At 42.6% G+C, this 19,501-nt stretch overlaps 1 protein-coding gene across 4 annotated transcripts in view; it reads left to right on the plus strand.

Moving 5' to 3' along the window:
• The first annotated feature begins 1,469 nt into the window (after nucleotides 1-1,469).
• ANGEL2 (angel homolog 2) overlaps nucleotides 1,470-19,501 on the plus strand; it is a 31,511-nt gene continuing 13,479 nt past the window's right edge. The window contains exons 1-7 of one of the 4 annotated variants that reach the window (XM_073338930.2): nucleotides 1,470-1,710; nucleotides 5,363-5,392; nucleotides 5,797-5,911; nucleotides 6,284-6,771; nucleotides 13,910-14,163; nucleotides 16,190-16,259; nucleotides 18,994-19,415. In XM_073338930.2, the coding sequence (XP_073195031.2) occupies nucleotides 6,291-6,771; nucleotides 13,910-14,163; nucleotides 16,190-16,259; nucleotides 18,994-19,415 (1,227 nt within the window). In that variant the 5' untranslated portion in view covers nucleotides 1,470-1,710; nucleotides 5,363-5,392; nucleotides 5,797-5,911; nucleotides 6,284-6,290. The remainder of the gene's footprint in view (nucleotides 1,711-5,362; nucleotides 5,393-5,796; nucleotides 5,912-6,283; nucleotides 6,772-13,909; nucleotides 14,164-16,189; nucleotides 16,260-18,993; nucleotides 19,416-19,501) is intronic. The other 3 variants (XM_073338931.2, XM_078852270.1, XM_073338929.2) reach the window with 3 other exon arrangements.

Consider the following 19,501-nt stretch of genomic DNA (forward strand, 5'->3'; position numbering starts at 1 on the left):
AGAACCGCTGTACTAGCGGTCTATAAAACTAGCCAGAGATGACCCACGCCTGCTGACAGAGGGGGGGACAGTGAGGGCAGCCAGCTTCAGCAGTGTTACTTAGCATGCTTAGTCCGCATGCCCATACTTAGTACAAGCCAAACAGCAAATGGCCACATGACCCTGCATGCCCCTCATGCGTTGCCTCTGAAACTAGCATGAGAAAATTGGTGGAGCTATTCTGCAATGGCAAGAGGAGGGACTAGATCAGGGGTCGGCAACCTTTGGCACACGGTCCATCAGGGTAATCCGCTGGCGGGCCGCAAGACATGTTGTTTACATTGACCGTCCGCAGGCATGGCCCCCCACAGCTCCCAATGGCTCAGTTCCTGCAGCTCTTGGCCAATGGTAGCTGCGGCCACTGGGAGCTGCGGGGGGAGCCGTGCCTGCAGGTCAACGTAAATACAATGTCTCACGGCCTGCCAGCGGATTACCCTGATGAGCCGCGTGCGGAAGGTTGCCAACCCCTGGACTAGATTATCTAATGCACACATCTCAGACAGTGGTGCTATGATGTATAACATATACCGTGGTATTGGAACATAATATCACAGCATTGCGTCAAAGGAGATTATCCTACTGGAATAAGTTCTAAAGCTGTACACCAAAGTGCAGAACGTATCTGAAAATCATACTGTAAAACCGTAAGTGTTTAAAAATTGTGAGACAACCCCCCTAGAATCATGAGATCTTTTTAACAATAATACATTTGGGGTTCTTATTATTTTCCTTCTGGTTTCAGAACATTTAGGGTTCATGTTTTCAAGCTTTTCTCTGCAATCCTGGGGGCTGAGAACTTAGATGTTTTAAAAATGAAAGCTGAGTTTCTCACCTGATCCCAGGACTCCAGATGCTGGAGCTGTAAGAAAAGCATCAAATATTGTGTGACTCACAATAACATTGTGAGTGTTGCCAACTGTTAAGGCTCCAGTGGAAACCATGAACACTAGTAGGTGGCAGAGTAAAGTCACCCAATCCCCAGGCATTTCTGGACAAGGTAAATCACTGAGGATAAACGTGAGGCTTAGGGGCACCCTCTGCCCTTAGGGTAGTATGACAGAGAGTAGCCAGACAGAGCCCTAGGGAGCACAGGGCGTTCTTAGTTACTAGTCACCATTCCACAGTTGCAACTAAGTCACACATTAAAATAAAGGCCTTTGAGCCTTGCAATGTGCCCAGAGCAAAGATGGCTACTAAGCTTCAGCCCTTAACTACCATTGCCTCTCTGCCCGGCTTCAGCCCTAAATCAAGATGGCCCCCAGCCGCCTACCCTTAACCAAGATGGCCGTCCGCCAGTCAAGAAACGGAGCCTGCGCCCTAAACCAAGATGGCCGCCGATCTTCGGCGCTCTGAATAGGCCAGATTCCCTTAACAAACATGGCCTCCGGGAACGGTTCCTAGCGGGGCGAGGCGGTAGAACTACGACTCCCATGGCCCAGTGCGCGCCGCCCGGGTGCCAGGCCGGCCGGCTGGCGGCGATGAAAGCGTGGCTCTATGTGAGGGGGGGCTGCAGCCGATGCGGTTGCAGAGGTCGGTCAGTGCGGAAGGTGGCCGGGAGGCCGGGCCGGGGGGGAAGGAGCTGGTGGCGCTCTAGGATGACCCCCCTGTGGGGGAGCGATGTAGAGGCCAGAGGAGCTCCTTGGAGCGGCTAGTGAGGCGCCCGACTTGGAGGTAAATACGGGCCGGCGGGGGGCCTAGGCCGCGGGGGCTAAGGTGGCGGGTGGGTGTTGGGGGCGGGCTGGCCCGGAGGCCTGGGCGGGAGAGGCGGGCCCAGGGAAGCGGGGAGTAATGGGAGAGGGGGCGCGCTGGCCCACTGGCATGGGCATGCAGTGATACTCTCCCACATGGCCCGCGGTTGGGGAACTGCCATTAACGACCTCTGGTTTGAGTATCTAAATGCTTCGGTTTGTGGTGTATGTGCTTTACAACTCTGTACGTAATTCCTTCTACTTCCAGATCCACTGAGTGAAAATTCGCAAAAAGAAAAGGAGGACTTGTGGCACCTTAGAGACTAACCAATTAAAGATTAAAATTAAAATTAAAGATTAAAACTATGGAGCGCTGTTCCATATAAGTACCTAACGGCATCCCACATAGCAACACCTACTTTTGTTGGGGAAAGAAATGTGTATCCCAATGAAAGTAGAGCTGCAGGCTTTGAATGAGCAAATAATAGGCAGATAACTTATTTATTTAAATCAGTTGAATTTTTGGTTGAACTGTATTTAAATATATATATAGAAAGATAAATATATTTAAGAAACGTTAAAATCATGAGTTTGGCAGAATAATTTTAGTTCACTACACATGCATCTCATCTCAGACCTCTCTCTACTTTTGATAAACAGTCGAAGGAAATTATTTGATAGTGGGACCCAGCAAAATATTTTAGTTGTCTTAATCAACACAAAGCTGAAGTTTTTAATGTATTTTTTTCCAGTGACACAGCCTGTTGTGAAAATATCATTACATTAGGGAGACAGTATGATTTCAAGTCAATGGTGTGTCCAATTTCATGAGCAGCAAGTCGACAGTAACTTTAACTGGCCTAATTTTAATACTGCATATCTAATGCCTTTCCAAAAACTGGAAGACTGCTTATAAATGCAAGCAAATGCTTAAAACCAAACTGCAGTGGGAATCTGAAAGCAAATGAAGATCATGTTTATATGCTGAATGCCCCACTAACTAGAACTTGGATTGGAGGCAGTCAGGTCATAAAATTGAGTCAAGCACAGTTTTGCACTTCTCTTTGAAATTCACCTGTGGTTTCCCAAACAAAAACATTTCATGAAAAAATGTATGGCTGTAAGAGGCTTTACATTTGAACTATGAACAAAATCTAATCTGAGTGATTATAAAACAAGCATTCTAAGAACTCCTATCAGAAAGTGGTGTGAACATGACTTACATCCTAACTGCAGCATAGCATTCTATTCCATTTGTATTAATTTCTCTGTGTAAATGACCAGGAGGGCTTCTAATAAAAAGCTGCTGCTAGAAGAGGAGAAATTGGATCAACTGAGGGTCACAAGTATTCTTATCCACTAGACCAAGAGGAAGCCACGAGGCTTTTGTCTCTAGCCCTCCTTCTGACAGTTACTAGCCTTAGTACTTTTTACTTGTAAATCCTATTTATTTAATTATGAAGTAATTAAATATCCCTGTGTCCATTTTACAGATGGAGAAACTGAGGTTTAGAAAAACTGACTTGTGTTGTGGCACTGTGGCTTAGGTTATTAGGCCTGGACTGGAAACAAGGAAATCTGGGTTCTGATTCAGACATTGGTTTTATAAGAGGATAATCTGTTTGAGCTTCAACTTCTCCATCTAGAAAACTGAGACAATGCTATTTAACTGTTTCATTAGTAACTTTTTGTAATCAGTGATGGGTTAAGAGGGAAGGTCCTCTCGTGGTTCAGTAACTGGTTACAAGACCGAAAACAAAGGATAGGAATAAATAGTCAGTTTTCAAAATGGAGAGATGTAAATAGTGGTGTCCCCCAAGGATCTGTACTGAGACCAGTGCTGTTCTACACGTTCACAAATTACCAGGAAAAAGGCATAAACAGTGAGGTGGCAAAATTTGCAGATGATATGAAATTACTCAAGATAGTTATGTCCAAAGTAGGGCTGTCAAGTGATTAAAAAGATTAACTTTGTTTTATTTTTTGAATACAGTTTTTTTACATAATTCTACATTTGTAATTTCAACTTTCATGATAAAGAGATTGCACTACAGTGCTTGTATGAGGTGAATTGAAAAATACTATTTTATCATGTACAGTGCAAATATTTGTAATCAAAAATAATATAAAGTGAGCACTGTACACTGTGTATTCTGTGTTGCAATAGAAATCAATATATTTAAAAATGTAAGAAACCATCCAAAATATTTAATTTTAGTTGGTATTCTATTGTTTAACAGTGAAATTAATCACGATTAATTTTTTGAGTTAATCCCATGAGATAACTGTGATTAATCAACAGCCCTAATCCAAAGCATACTGTGAAGACTTACAGAGGGATCTCACAAAACTGTGAGACTGGGCAACAAAATGGCAGATGAAATTAAATCTTGATAAATGCAAAGTAGCATGTCAAAAAACATAATCTGAACTATATATACAAAATGATGGGGTCTAAATTAGCTGTTATCACTGAAGACAGAGATCTTGGAGCCATGGATAGTTCTTTGAAAACACCTGCTCAACATACAGCAGCAGTCAAAGAAGCTAACAATGTTAGGAACAATTAGGAAAGGGATACATAATAAGATAGAAAATATCATAATGCCACTATATAAATCCATGATACGCCCACATCTTGAACACTGTGGGTAATTCTAGTCACCGCATCTCAAAAAAGATATATTAGAATTGTAGAAGGTACAGCAAAGGGCAACAAAAAATATTAAGGGTATGGAACAGCTTTCATTTGAGGAGCGATTAAAAAGATAAGGACTTTTCATCTTGGAAAAGAGGCAACTAAGAAGGAATATTGTGGAAGTCTATAACGTCATGACTAGTACAGAGAAAGTGATGAAGGAAGTGTTATTTTCTCCTTCATGTAACACAAGAACCATGGGTCACCCAATTAAATTAATAGGCAGCAGGTTTAAAACAAACAAAAGGAAGCACTTCTTAACACAACACAGTCATCCTGTATTGCCAGGGGATGTTGTAAAGGCTGAAACTATAGTGGGGTTCAAAAAAGAAGTAGACAAGTGCTTGGAGAATAGTTTCATCAATGGCTATTAGCCAAGATGGTCAGGGATGCAACCCCATGCCTCTGATTGCCAGAAGCTGGGAATGGGTGTCGGGGATGGATCACTTAATGATTGCCTGTTCTGCGCTTTCCCTCTGAAGCACCTGCTATTGGCCACTGTTGGAAGACCAGATACCAGGCTAGATGGACCATTAGTCTGACCCAGTATGGCCATTCTTATGTTCGTAAAGTGCTATAAGTATGAAGAGTTATACAAATCAGTAGCAGAGGTGGGGCTAGAACTCAGAACTGTCTAGTTCCTATCCTTGTGCTTAACTCAGTAGACCATGTGGCTTTTGGTAAGCCTCTAGCACATTTTCAAAATTCACAAGTGTGGCTTATTGAGGGTAAGTGGATCTCTGATTTCTTGCAAATTCCCTCTATAATGGAAAAAAAATCATGCAAAATGTCCTCAAAAACTGTTGAAACTTTGTAAAATTGATCCTATTGTGCTGTAGCTTTGTACACTCAAAGATAGATAAATTGTCAGAAAATGTCTGTTCTGATCATTCTTTACCCAGCTGCAGTTGATTTCAAGTTCTTGTTTTGTTTTCAGACACCTGTCCACATATCTTGGTACAGTAAGGTAAGAGTATAATTGGCAGTTAAAAATAAAAGAGTGAATTATCTGTCCAAGATCATTCAAAGTGAGAATAATAATAAACCCATTCCACTAGCCTGCAGTCTTGAATTTTTACCAAGACACCATTTAATGGGGAAAAAAATTAAAAATCTTTTCAAACCTGTGTATATATTAAAAAAGGAGGCAGGCTCAGTCTCTCTCTTCTCTTCCCCCCTCCTCCCCCTTCACCCCATCCTTTTTAAATTATTATTATTAGCATGTCACCTCTTTAGGCTAAAAATTTAGTTTTAAAGAGCAACAGACCATTTAGAAAAATTAAACCTCTTTGTGGTGGTGAAGAGCCAAATATGCTATATAGGGGAAACCAACTTCTGAATATGTTCAGTGACAGCTTTTCTTTTCTACAGGAAACTTCTACACTGAAGTGTGTGGTATAAGAGCCTATATTGAATAGATGATGTCCCAGCATACTAAAATACTGTACCTACCTTCTGGGCTTTCTCATTAGTACTCCTCATACAGGTACTGAATGAAAAAGCATAATCAAATCTGAAAAAAGTTATAACAGGGCTTGTTCATCTATTTTTTTTAATGGGCCAACTGTTTAAATTGTAACTGAAGGAAGAAGTGACAGGTTCATAAAAAGTGATTGGATCTGATAATCAGATTCTTATTCTGGGCATCCAAGCTTCTGAGTGAGTTCTAAATGGAAAATGTTATTTCCCACTATCTTCATATAAATCAGTGTATGGGGAAGAAATATCCTGTAAGAAATCACAGTCAGCAACTTAGGAAAAATTGTACCTGTGGACAGTAGTCTGCATCTCGTGTTCTGTAAGCAAACTAGTTGAATAAAGAGCAGTATGTTTTAACTAATCTATTCTTCTGTTGTAGACCCCCCATGCTGCCCCGTCACATGCAGAGGCTGGGCAGAGATTGGGTTGCCCACTGGGATAACCCTCAAAGATTCTGCTGGAACAATCGTATCTCCAATTCTATAAAGTGGGTTGGTCGCTATTCTTGGGCGCCGTATCTCAGCACTGGGGATTTTACAGTGAATTGGAGACCGCCTCGCTTTTTTGGGCCTTGGAGACCGCCTCGCTTTTTTGGGCCTTGGAGACCGCCTCGCTTTTTTGGGCCTTGGAGACCGCCTCAGTACTGGAAGTGGCAACCTGATAACTTCACACACAACTCTTCTTTTCATTTCTCTAATCCTAATATGAAATCTGAGGGTGATGAACCTTCTTCAAAAAGGAGAAGACACAGTGGTCAGAATGATGTTTGCAGTCCTAATGAAGAAATTAGCAGCTCTAATCAGAATGAAGCAGCCTGTCTTTCCACTCCACCAAAAAATGAAGAAGAAAATACTGCAAACACAAGAGGTAAAAAGGGTGTTTGCTATTTCTGTAGTGTTTTCTTTACATATTTAACAGGCTTTAAGTGCCATTTTCTAGCGCCCTCTATATTCCACCTCTTTGCTGGCGACTATACCAAGAGGGTCTTGGTTTTTAAAAGGTATTACAAATGTCAAGTACTGTACTTTATAGCTTTAAACTGTTTTGATTTTGTGCTCTCAAAGACCCGAATCTGGCAGACAGAGCTGAGCTCATGCTGCTTGAGACAGTCAGGGTGGCTCTCATTTTTTTGAAGTGGCACCACCAGGTGGTCATATTTGATTTTTGCCATTTATTTTGATAAATTATAATTTCAGCAGGCCTTGCTGCAGTTTTCTTTACTTATCTGAACATGAATCAAGTACACCTGTGCAGATTGTGCATATCTTAATGCCCAATTTCTCAACTCAAAACAATGTGGTCTATACAATTCAAATCTTATCAGGTCTAAGTGAGAATCACTGCATCAGCAATCAAATTATTTATGAACAGGGAGCCAGAATGCTTAATTATTTAAAGTCAACGTGCTTGATGCTAAGAGCACAGTGAGGTCTTCTGCAGCAACTACTCTTTCTCGATACTTTGACTTTAACGTACTCCTCCTAAATTGTCCCCAGCTGTTTGCTTAAGAGCTTTTTTTTTTTTTTTTACATAATCTGATTCTGGGACTTGTTTGACATTGTGAATGGCTTTTTTTCTTTTTTTAAGGGGTGAGGAGGGCAAAAGAAAAAATCATCTCATTTATCCAATCTACCCTAGCCCAATTTAGTGTCTGTACTCTGACCTAGCAGCAGGAACTTCTAAGTTTTGTTGCTGCTTCTGATGCCTTGAATTTTTTTTTTCATACCTCCCTCCACCCAAAGAGGCAAGTCTGTTCTCTTCTCCAATGGACTCCTTTCGGATACCAGCATGAGGTGCTACAAAGAGAAATTGGTAGTAGCTGTTAATGCCCCGCGGCTTCAGTCAGACTTCATAGGCTGCATTGTGCTTGGTACTATACATACATAATTTTATAAAGCAAAAGAAACAATTATGCTGTATATAAAATATGTTCAGCGACACTCCCCACCTGCCCAGTTCTCAGCAAGAAATTTTAGTATGGGGTCTAGACTTTTTTTGGAGACTAAAAATATCAGACCTGTCTGGAAAACGTAGTCCTTGTCCAAATAACTTAGCCTAGAGCCCCTGTCCTGCAAGCTGCCCAACACAAGCAGGTCCTTGTGCCTGCTTGGAGCACCATTGACTTCAGTAGGGCTCTTCATAAATGTAAGAGTGCCTACATAGAGTTTCTTGCAGAATTAAGTCTTATACAGGCGGTCCTCGGACTTGCAACACAATTGGTTCCTGAAAATTGCGTCGTAAGTCGGAACTCAGAACCGCAATCCACTCCATTGCGGGACCAAGTGTGGTAAAGTTGAAACCAGTGGTTGTAAATTGAATCAGGATGTCAATTCAGAAATGTCGTAAGTGCTGTTCATCGTAAGTAAAATGTCGTAAAGTCAAGGACTGCCTGTAAAGGCAAGTGACTTGCAATGGCTCTGGGGAAGAGGGATAAAATTACTTATACAAAACAAGCAAATGTATGTTAAATTTTAGATATGTATCAGCTGTCCAGAACTGACCCTTCACCTAGACATCTTGAGTTACCTGACTTCTTGCAGGAGTCTCAGCAATGGGATTTGAAGGACAGGATAGTGGTCTCACAGATCAGCTCAGGGAGGACATTCTGTACACAAGAATGGCATCAGAGAAGCAGACATGGGAGAGTATCATCTGGGCCATCATTGATGGAGCACAGGACATAGGAAAAGATGTGATAAGGGAGGAACACAGTTGTGAAGGCCCTTAAATGTGAGGATCCGAGATTTAAATTTAATAGAGTGGAAAAAGGAGTCGGTGGAGGGATTCAGAAAGATGACTGACAGACAAAAAGAGGAATGATCAATGGGCAGCCCCTCCTTTAGCACCTTAGCACGTGCAACTCCTCCCCACTCCTCTGAGGATGTGGAGTCCCAGTGGTGGAGTGTATTCTCTTTGGAAAGTCCTTCAGATTGCTGAGAAGATTCTGGGCAATATCTCCCTGTACTGTCTTTGAGTTCGGAATTGGCAGTTGTCGGGAGGGGGAGTCAAGGATTCAGTGAATGTCTGCTTTGGCAGGGAGGTAACTTTGTCACTGTGCTTAATCACAGAAGACCACTTTAGGATTTAGAATGGACTAGCCCAAATACAATTCAATAGCAGAGATGGGACAGCCACTGGCATAAATATTTCATCGGTGCATAATTTCGGTATCTGTCCTCCAGCTTCCTTTCAAGGGAGGAAGAGGCATAATTGTCATATAGTACATTTTTTGGCCTCAGGTTATATATAAACTTACATGAAATGGTCAAAATACACTTGTGTCTCAAGTAGTTGAACTGAATTGTTTTCATTAAAAATGGTCAATGCTTCCCAGGGGTATACTCATCCTTGCAGGATTCCCTTGGGCCTGTTCTACACTAAAAAATTAGGTAGAAAGAAGCCGCCTTAAGTCAACCTGTTAATGTATGTGTCTACACTACCGGGTCCTTCACGCCGACCTAAGTCACCTCTAACGTCAACTTCTGTAATCCACTTCTGCAAGAGGCATAGCACTTAATTCAGGAGGTAGTGCAGATGCAGCATTGTGTAATTTGACTTAATTGGACTCCAGGTGGTGTCCCACAATGCTCATCTGAGACCACTCTGGAGCTCATTCTCAACTCTGCTGCACTGCAGCCAGGTATACAGGAAACAGCCCCTTCACTGCTAAAGCCTTGGGAATTTTTGATTTCCCATTTCCTGTTTGATCAGCATTGGGAGCATGCCAGTTTGAGCACAGATGATCATGGAGACTACACACCGCAAATGTGCTCCAGCCTGGTCTGCACAGGAGGTGGTGGATCCTATCGCTGTGTGGGAAGAAGAGTCTGTGCAGGCAGAGTGCCGATCCAGCAGAAGACACACTGACATATATCCAAAGATCGCTTGTGGAATGGGGGATAAGGGCTACATGAGGGAGACACAGCAGTGCCGTGTGAAAATAAAAGAAGTTTGCCAAGCGTACCAGAAGGCAAGGGAAGCGAACAGTTGTTCTGCTGCTGGTTCTACAACGAGTTTTATGTGATTCTCAGGGGTGACCCTACTATAGCACCCTCACAAGCAATGTGGACACCTCACAGGTGTGATTCTAGGGACAACAATGAGGATGATATGGTGGATGAGAAAGAGGAGAAGAATGGGAGACAGAAGAATGGTGGATCCATTTTCCCCGAGAACCAGGAAATATTTTTAACCCTGGAGCCCTGTGGGTCGCAGGGCATCACGGTAGCCGACCGTGATGCCAGAGAAGGCACCTCTGGTGAGTATACAGTTACAATCAAAGTCCAGTTAAACTTTAGCAGACACACACATTCGATGGTATTGCATGTTTACTGTGAAGAAAAAGCAAGGTGCTGTGGCTCTCTGCTTACAAGAGGCCACTCCAGCTATGCAGAGAGTGGCCCCCAGAAAATACTGTTTATGTGGACTGGAATAGCCTCGGAATCCTCCATGGATATCTCTAGGAAACTTTCATGGTGGTACTCTACAATCCTTTGCAGAAGGTTTCTGGGCAGGGCAGTCTTATTTCTCCCACCATGGTAGGACACTTTCTCACCCAACTCCTGTATTAATTCTGCTGGCATCATTGCAGTACACAGCATTGCAGCATAAGGACGGGTCTGTGCCCAGACACTTGCCGCATCTCCTTCCTTTCCACCTGTTACCCTCAGGAGACTGATATCATATCAGGTCACCTAGGGGAAATGTGGGGAAAGTTCTCATTAAAAGTGCTCTTACAAGAAAAAAAGAGCGCATAGACAACCCCCACCCCCCACATGTTCTGGATTGCCAAACCACGCAGCCGCTAATGCACCGGCAAGTAGTTTAAAGTGGCTGAAAAGGGACTGGGGCCCCACATGAGAGATTTTGCAATTTAGGAGTGAAAACATACCTCTCCCTCTCTCCTCCCCCCCCCCCCCCCCGCCCAGTTCGTAAACAGCTTGCTGTGGGGAAGAGCCATTGTTTGACTAGCTACCTCTGTTCCCCACATGAGCCTGCCATAAACTTCATTGAAAGTGCAGTCACCTGTGACCCAGGGTGACCTGCTCACCATGGCTGGAGCAGCAAAACGGCACAGTGAATGGTTACGGATTCTGATTATGTTCTGGCTTGCACCTAGTGTAATAAGGGTTTTATTTATGAAAACAACCTTATTATGGAAACATTTTATTCATGTACAATGGCTCCTTTATTTTTTTCCTATGACTGACCCCTGGAAATGTGTCCTTCAGCGTGTCATCAAAACCTGAAAGCATACTTTCGCTGATTAGAAGGAGAAGAAAGAGAACGCGGAAGAGATAATGAATGCCTCCAGGACAGCTGAGACAGCTGAGAGCGTGGAGGATTTCACTGTCCAAGAAGTTAGACATGAACATGGAGAGCAGGAAAGCTTCCAATGAGCAAGAGCGTGCGGCGCAGGATGAGATACTTCGGATTATGAGGGACGTGTTGAGGCGTCTGGTTGAACTGCAGGAACAGAAGCAGGAGGGTAGAGTTCCTCTGCAGACCCTGGTGGACAGCCAGTCAGCATCGCCTGGTGCAGAATCACCCTCCCCCAAGTGTTCCATGAGGCATGGGCTAAAAGTCCATTATCCCTTTCACTTAACTCCGGGGGAGGGTACAAGGAACAGAAGGACGCCCATTCACAGACCATTGGTGGTCTGGAATGTGGTGTTATGTTACACAGTTGAAAATGTTTCTCCTATTCCAACTTTACAACCCCTTTTCCCCAGGGTTATCTTTTTTTCTGTTCTCCCTCTTTACTTATGTTTGTTAAATACAGTAAATGGATTCGAGAAATAAATGTTCTTTATTGAGTAGAAGCAGTGGGCTTGGGCGGGAGTTGGCTTTACAGGGACAGTCATACAAGGCAGGTAAGGTTTGGGAAAGCACAAGCAGCTCACGTTACTGTGACTCATTGTTGAAATGGCCTTTCAAAGCCTCCCGGATACACAGCATCCCTTGCTGTGCTGCCTTTATTGCCGTGGTGTCTGGCTACTCAAAAATGGCTGTCATCCCATCTGTCTCAACTGCCCAGCCCTGCAGAAAATTTCCCCCCTTTTTTTCCCCACAGATATGGAACACACAGTAGGCAGCTATAACCATGGGGAATGTTCTCTTTGCTAAGATCCAGCCTTGTTAGTAAACCTCTCCAGTTCCCTTTCAAATGACCAAAGACACATTCAACCACCATTCTGCACATGCTGAGCTTATAGTTGAACCATTCCTTCCTGCTGTCCAGATGGCCAGTGTATAGCTTCATGAGCCATGGGGAGCAACGGGTAGGCTGGGTCCCCCCAGGATAACTATAGGTATCTCAACGTCCTCAATGTTCATTTTGTGGTCTGGAAAGAAAGTCCCAGATTGCAGCTTTTTGAACAGACCCAAGTTCCTAAAGATGCATGCGTCATGACCCTTTCCTGACCATCCTACATTGATGACGGTGAAGCTCCCGCTGTGATCCACCAGTGCTTGCAACACCATTGAAAAGTATCCTTTTTGGTTTATGTACTCTTTGGCAAGGTGGTCTGGTGCCAAGATGGGGATATGCGTGCTATCGCCCCACCGCAATTAGAAAACCCCATCGCTGCAAAACCATCCACTATGTCCTGCACATTTCCCAGACTCACTACCGTTCATAGCATAAGTTGATAAATAGCCCTGCACACTTGGAGCACAGCAGCTCCCACAGTTGATTTACCTACTCCAAATGGATTCCCCACTGACTGGTAACTGTCTGGCCTTACAAACTTCCAAATAGCAATTGCTACTTGCTTCTCCACTGTCAGAGTAGCTCTCATTTTTGTGTTGCTGAACTGCAGGGCAGGGGAAAGCTTTGTACAAAGTTCCTGGAAGGTGGCCTTCCGCATTAGAAAGTTCTTCAGCCACTGCTCATACCTGCAAAACGATGTGGTCCCACCAGTCAGTGCTTGTTTCACGGGACCAGAAACCGCACTCAGAGTGCAGCTGCTTTGTGACTGCGAGCAGCAACTGTGAATTGTTTTTCAATGGCTTGCGGCAGGTCTGCTTGCGGGACATTGCTATGTTCCGCGTGGCAGACCCTACTTCAGCTCTGGAAATACTGCAGGAGAAGGTGTGAGGTGTTTGAGATGCTCACAGCAAGAGTGCACAACTGAGCAGACTCCATGCTTCTGGGGTTATGGCATACGCGTGGTGGTTTTAAGGCACGAAAACCACTGGGTGGTTTGCCGTTGAGCCCAGTGCATTGTGGGATGCCGACACAATGTTCCCATTCTCCCCTGTGATCAAGTTTTGGTCCCAAGAGGCATTGCATAAACTTCCCAAAACACACTGCAGCAAGTTGCACTTTGGGATAGCTAGCCACGATGCACTGCTAGTGAGGACATACTCCATCAAGACAATGAGCATGGTGTGGCCAAGCACAACTGACTGACTTAATTCAGAGGCTCAAGGTCAAATAAGATAAAGTCGACTTAATTTTGTAGCCTAGACAGGCCCTTAGATAAGAGTATCGGTTTTGCTACCTGTTTCCAGATCCTTTACTACTCTTGATACTGTATAGGAGATAATGCAGAGGCAAGATGGCATTTTCAGTGGTTCTTGTGGCTCCAAATTTAGAACCATATGAAAGCTTTTGAGTCTCTCTAATCCCCAAACTTTTCAGGAGAGTTATAAACACCACGAGTAGCATATCTGGAAACTGGCCATAATGAGCTTCATAGGATATATCCGGTTACTCCAACTTCAGAGAAGTCTGAAATGTGGGGCATACCCAGTGGCTACCAAGTGTGCAGTTTATATGAGCACAGTTTATTACTTCCATCTCAAATGGAAGGTCTGAAATATTTCTAATCATAACAGGTACAAACTTGCCTATACATTTTTTTTAAGCAAAGGGAGCTCTCAGGAGGAATCATAATTCCTTAAATACAATATGTGGCATACAAAACAAGTTGTAAGATCAATGTATGGTAATGTAAATGTATTACATGATCATTCATTTTGGTATTTCATGTTTTAACAGGCATGATCAAAAGACATTGGGAGTATTTCTGTCACCATAGTAAAAAAATGAAGATTCTTGAAGATAAGCAAATTGACCAGAACAATACAGAAGACAAGGGAAAGTTTGATTTTACTGTGATGTCCTACAATATCCTTTCACAGAATTTGTTAGAAGATAACTCCCACCTGTATAATCACTGCAGACGGCCAGTGTTAATCTGGGGTTATAGATTTCCCAACATTCTACGGGAAATCAAACACCTGGATGCAGATGTAAGTGGAAAACTAACACAGGTTTCATTGAGAACAACATAGTTAATGTGTAGCAAGAGTAGTTTTGGATTGTGTGTGATCTAGTAGATAAGATTTCTAATGGATTCAACTGTCCTTTAAGTTATCACGTCATGCTTATTAGTACTGCCAGTTCATGTTTACCAAAGTAATGTTTTCTGAGTGATCTAAACCTCAGGCAGTAGCCAGTGGTAGTGTTACTGTAATCCCCACTACTATATTTACAGATGCACTTCTGAAACTGTCCTTAATGCTTCTACGGTCAAACATAGTCTCTCATTATCCCATCATTCCTGCATTTTCATGATGTCATTTCCTGATTCTCTTCCTACCCTTTGGGTGTCTTATTCAGTGGGTCATCATCCTCCTCCCCTCCCTTTCAGGGGGAGGTCCTCTCTAGGGCTCTGCTTTGGCAATCTCTTCTTCTCCTTCAGTATCTTATCTCTGGTTGATCTCATTTGCCAATAAGGCTTTGACTACCATCTTTATTCGGATGACCTGCAGATCTGCCTCTCCATGCTAGACCTCACCCCTCCATCTAAACTAAAATTTAAGCTTGTCTTTTGTGATAGCTAGACATGCATGACGAGATGTCTACTAAAAATTAACACTGCCAAAACTGAGAATTCATTATTTTAATGAAAAATAAGAATTCATTATTTTCTTTTGAAACTAGCTTCTCTCCTGCTTCTCTGTTGGAGTGGACAGCGGTCTGTCACTCAGGCCTGTAACTTTCACTTCATCTTTGGCTCAGCCCTCTCTTTGAACCTACACATCCAGGCCATGTCCAAATCTTCCCACTTTTTCTTGCACAACTCCTCTAAGATCCAGTCTTTCCTCTCTGCCCGTGCTACCAAAATTCTTATCCAAGTCCTGATCGCTTCACACTTTAACTATTGTAATTTCTTCTCTCAGTGCCTGCAATCTCATCGCTCAATTCCATTCAAAATGCTGCTGTCAAGAACACCATCTTGCTTGCAACAACTCTCGCAAAGTCCTTCACAACCTTTTTAATTTATCACAAGGTCAACTCCTACCTTTCTTTCACCAGTGATGCCAGGCTTGATTGCCTGACTCTACAACAAGCACTTCCTGCTGTGCTGCCCCTTGTGAGTGGAAAAAGATCTCCATCAAAATCTAGAAAGCTGCTACCTCATCCTCCTTTAAATCTTTCTCCTTCCTTAATGTATATATGAAATGGTAACCTGTGAATGCTTAGGCTGCTGAAAAATTGTGATTGCTGCTCCCTGGTTGCTTGCTCACTGCTTTATAAAGCTCTGGCCTTCTTGTTAGCCCTGCCCCCTGACTAAGGTTCAGCCAATGAACATAGGCTTCTAGAGTTCAAACCTTGTTTAGAAGCTCACAGCTTCCAACTGCCGGCCACAGCACACGGTCCTTCAAACAGACAGACGAACACAAGCTCAGCACACGCCAAGTGAGAATACAAACACAAACTACAGCCATCAGGAATCAAGGCTAGAAACTTATTTTTAATCTCCCAAATGTGAGATGTATAAACGTAGACAGTGCTGTTTGAGGGAGTCTGTGGGCAGATATCTCCAGAGCCTCTGCTACTACTTAGTGCTTTGCAAGCTGATCACAAGGCTTCTCACATGAGTAAAGTTACTCAAGTGCATAAATGTTTGTCAGAGTGGGGCTTAAGTGCTGATTTGTGTCCAAGAATAGGATTAGGACGTCCCAATCAAGCACCCAAACTTGAAAATTTAGCTCCTTGTCAACCAGGAGCTTTTTTATTTTTTGTCACTTAGTCATTTGGTAAATCTACATGATTAGACAGATCAGAATTTTGAATAAATAAAATGGGTACCAAATACTACTTACACTAAGCAGTTTTTAAATAGAGAAAGCTCTTGCATGATGGTTTTTACCTCTTTAAATAAAGTTACTAAAGCTTCAAGGAAAAAATAGATGCACTAGTTAATGAAGTGAAAGCTTTTGTTAATATGTTTGTTAATATATTAAATTCAAATTGGGAAAACTCTTTTAGGTACTGTGTTTGCAAGAAGTACAAGAGGACCATTTTGGAATGGAGATCAAGCCAAGTTTGGAATCTTTGGGTATGATGGAACACTTTTGTCCCACATTTCATTACATTTTCCTTTTTAATGTACCGTATATACTCATTCATAAGCCGATTTTTTTTTTTTTTTTTTTTGTAAAAAAGGGAAGCATCAGAGAAGGGGGTCGGCTTATGAGCGGGTATAGAGAGGGAGGGGTGGGACACAGCCTCTCCCCCCAGCGGAGGGGGCAAGGAGAGGCTGCACAGCCAACAGAGCCAGAAGGAAAGAGGTGGGGCCAGAGTCTCTCCGCTTCTGGCCACGCTGCTCTCCTCTCAGCCTCTGAAGCAGCTGCAGCTCCGGGGTTAGCAGGCTGCGGCCGCGCCACCTGGCCCCGCCCACCAGAGCAGGCTGCGGCCAGGCCAGAGACATCCTCCCCTGGCCCGCTCCAGCTAAGGTGGGAAGGGATGGGATGGGGAGAGTGTGGGGGTCCTGGGCTACAGGTGGAGTCATGTGGGGGGTGGTCACAGGGGTTACTCCCCTGACCCCCAGCTCCTTCCCCTCCCCCCCTCCCCCCAAAAAAATTTCCCCACTAGTTGCTGTCCTGCCCATCAGGGTAAGCAGCTGGCGCACCGGGACGTTTTGTTTACTTAGGTTTACCTCCATGCCTGTGGATGCTCAAGGTAAACAAACCATCTCAGCCCACCAGCAGTCTATCCTGATGGCCCGGGAGCCAAAGTTTGCTGACCCCTGAATAGTAGGGTCAGCTTATGAATGGGTCGTAAATTTTTCCATTTTTACTTATCCATCTTGTGGGGGGTCAGCTTATAAACGAACTGGCTTATGATCGGATATATACGGTACTTATAAGAAATAATCCATGTGGAATGAAGAGAGATGCATTTTTGATATGGCAAAAATTAGATAAATAGTTGTTACTTTAAGACCTGTTCTTGCACTCCTTATTTTGGCAAACTCACTAATGCCTGAATTTTGCCTGCATATGAAGTGCAGAACTGGGCCCAGAACTGCTTTCAAATGAATTTACTTAAGACCTGATCCTGTAAATTGCTGAGTGCCCTCAGCTTTCATTGGCTTCAGTGGGAAAGGAGGCCACTCATCACTTCACAAGAGATGCTTAAAACATGCAAGTCAGTCCCTTAAATTCTAGAGGAATGTAGATGCTGGATCTTAGAATTCTAGGTTTAACTGAAGCTACAAATCAAAACCAGTCTTGTTGATTGGTTTCTAAAGTCTATATTATGTATGCTTTAGAGTTTAGTGTAACCATTTATTTAAGCTGTTGTGTGTTCCCTGAAGTGGTTAATACAGTCAAAGTATACTTTCATAAATAGTTATATTTAATTACCGTGGAAGATGTACAGCTTCAGTCATAAATAGAATTGTAGAAAATACTTACTTTTGTGACAGTTACAGCTAATGGAAAATATTATAATCCCAGAATAATGCATCGGTAATGTTGAATATAAATGTCTTGCTCTGTATGAAAAGAACTTTCAAAAAAGCTGTCATTTTTAAGCTGTGTTGGGTACAAAGCACTCTTAATATATTGAGAAGGCACTGGAAGCTTATTTTGAGACAATGCAGGTCTTACTACAGTAAAGCAAATTTCAGAAAGTTGGGTGATTTTTATATTAAAAGAGTAATGTTATGATAGAGTAATGTTCTTAAAGCTGTCAGACAATTATTTCTGACCTACAGAAATCTGTCAAGTACTGTTCTTAATAGGAATGTTTCACAGGTAAAGCATTATTAAGCTGCTCTGGTAGCACCCTGAATAAACTTTAAAGCATCAGTCATTTTACATTTTGACTTGTCTTTTGATGCATGAGAAGTGCCATGATGAGTATTAGTATTGATACTAATTAGTATATGAGTATTATAATCATTAGTTTAGAAGTATATACACCACAGAAGATACTGAACTGGATTTATTGTTCAAATTAACGTCTCACATCCAAGTGTTTCTTTCCTTTCTGAGTTCCTTGGGTGCATGATGTGTAGCCTCAGAAATCTGGTTTTATTTTAACAAGTCACACCGAACATAGATATGTCTGTAAAGGAAGTATGATATGGTTACATGTATCTTTTCTCTTTCAGAGAATGCAAAAGTGAACATTTTCCGTCCCGGAAAATAAAAACCAAATATCAGGGCCTGAAATTTGAATGTGGGTTGTTGAGCTATAAAGTTTGCCCTCTTGGAATGGCAGTATGGCGCTAGAGCGAAGCAACTCTTATTTTGAAAGATGAAGATCATAGGCCTGATGCTCACTTACACTAAGGCCCCTTTACACTGCTCAGTCAGTGTACAGAGCAGTGTAAACAGCTCTTTAGGTAAATGAGTTTCAGGCCCTATGTTAACGTGCACTAGGAGAGTGATTTTTTCCTCTCAGCAGCCATTAAAGCAAAAGGGGATTTATTGGTAGGAATATGTATTGGGAGGCATATTTTTAGTAAGTCATTTATAAAGACAATTTTCTCTTTACATATGTATTTAATTATGCAAAACAGCTTCCATTATAATCCCCCCATTTTCAGTTGCTTATATTCTTTTTTTATAATTAGTTTTCAGACAGAGACCAAACATGGCACATTTCAGCCCAAAAGGTGAAGATCTCAAAGTTAGGAACATTTGAAAATGGGTACAGTGGAAACATTTTGCAGCCTTAACTATAGCAGGCTCAGGTATTGACTACTATATGGAAAAACAATAGCATGAGCTATGTTCTTGTTTTGTTTTTTTTCGTTAGTGATTCACATTTCTTTCGTACAGGTTATCATTGTGAATTTAAAATGAGGACAGGAAGGAAACCTGATGGCTGTGCTATTTGCTTCAAAATTTCCAAATTTAATCTTATCTCTTCAAACCCAGTGGAATTTTTCCGCCATGATATTCCACTCTTGGACAGAGACAATGTTGGACTAGTGTTGCTTCTGCAGCCCAGATTTCACTGTAAAGCTACTTCTGCAGTCTGTATAGCCAACACACATCTGCTGTATAATCCAAGGCGAGGGGACATTAAACTGACCCAACTGGCAATGTTACTGGCAGAGATTGCCAGCGTTGCCCATCGGAAAGATGGTAGATTCTGTCCTATTATCATTTGTGGTGACTTCAACTCTGTTCCTGGTTCTCCACTGTACAGTTTTATAAAGGAAGGAAAGCTGAATTATGAAGGACTACCTATAGGAAAGGTAGGTGTTCTTTTCATCTCAAGTAAGAATGCTCGTGGGAAAGGAATATTTTATGGAGTGACACTGGCCACCTGTCATGGTGTGCA

The sequence above is a fragment of the Lepidochelys kempii genome, chromosome 3 (assembly GCF_965140285.1).
Source record: "Lepidochelys kempii isolate rLepKem1 chromosome 3, rLepKem1.hap1, whole genome shotgun sequence".
Classification (NCBI taxonomy): domain Eukaryota; kingdom Metazoa; phylum Chordata; order Testudines; family Cheloniidae; genus Lepidochelys; species Lepidochelys kempii.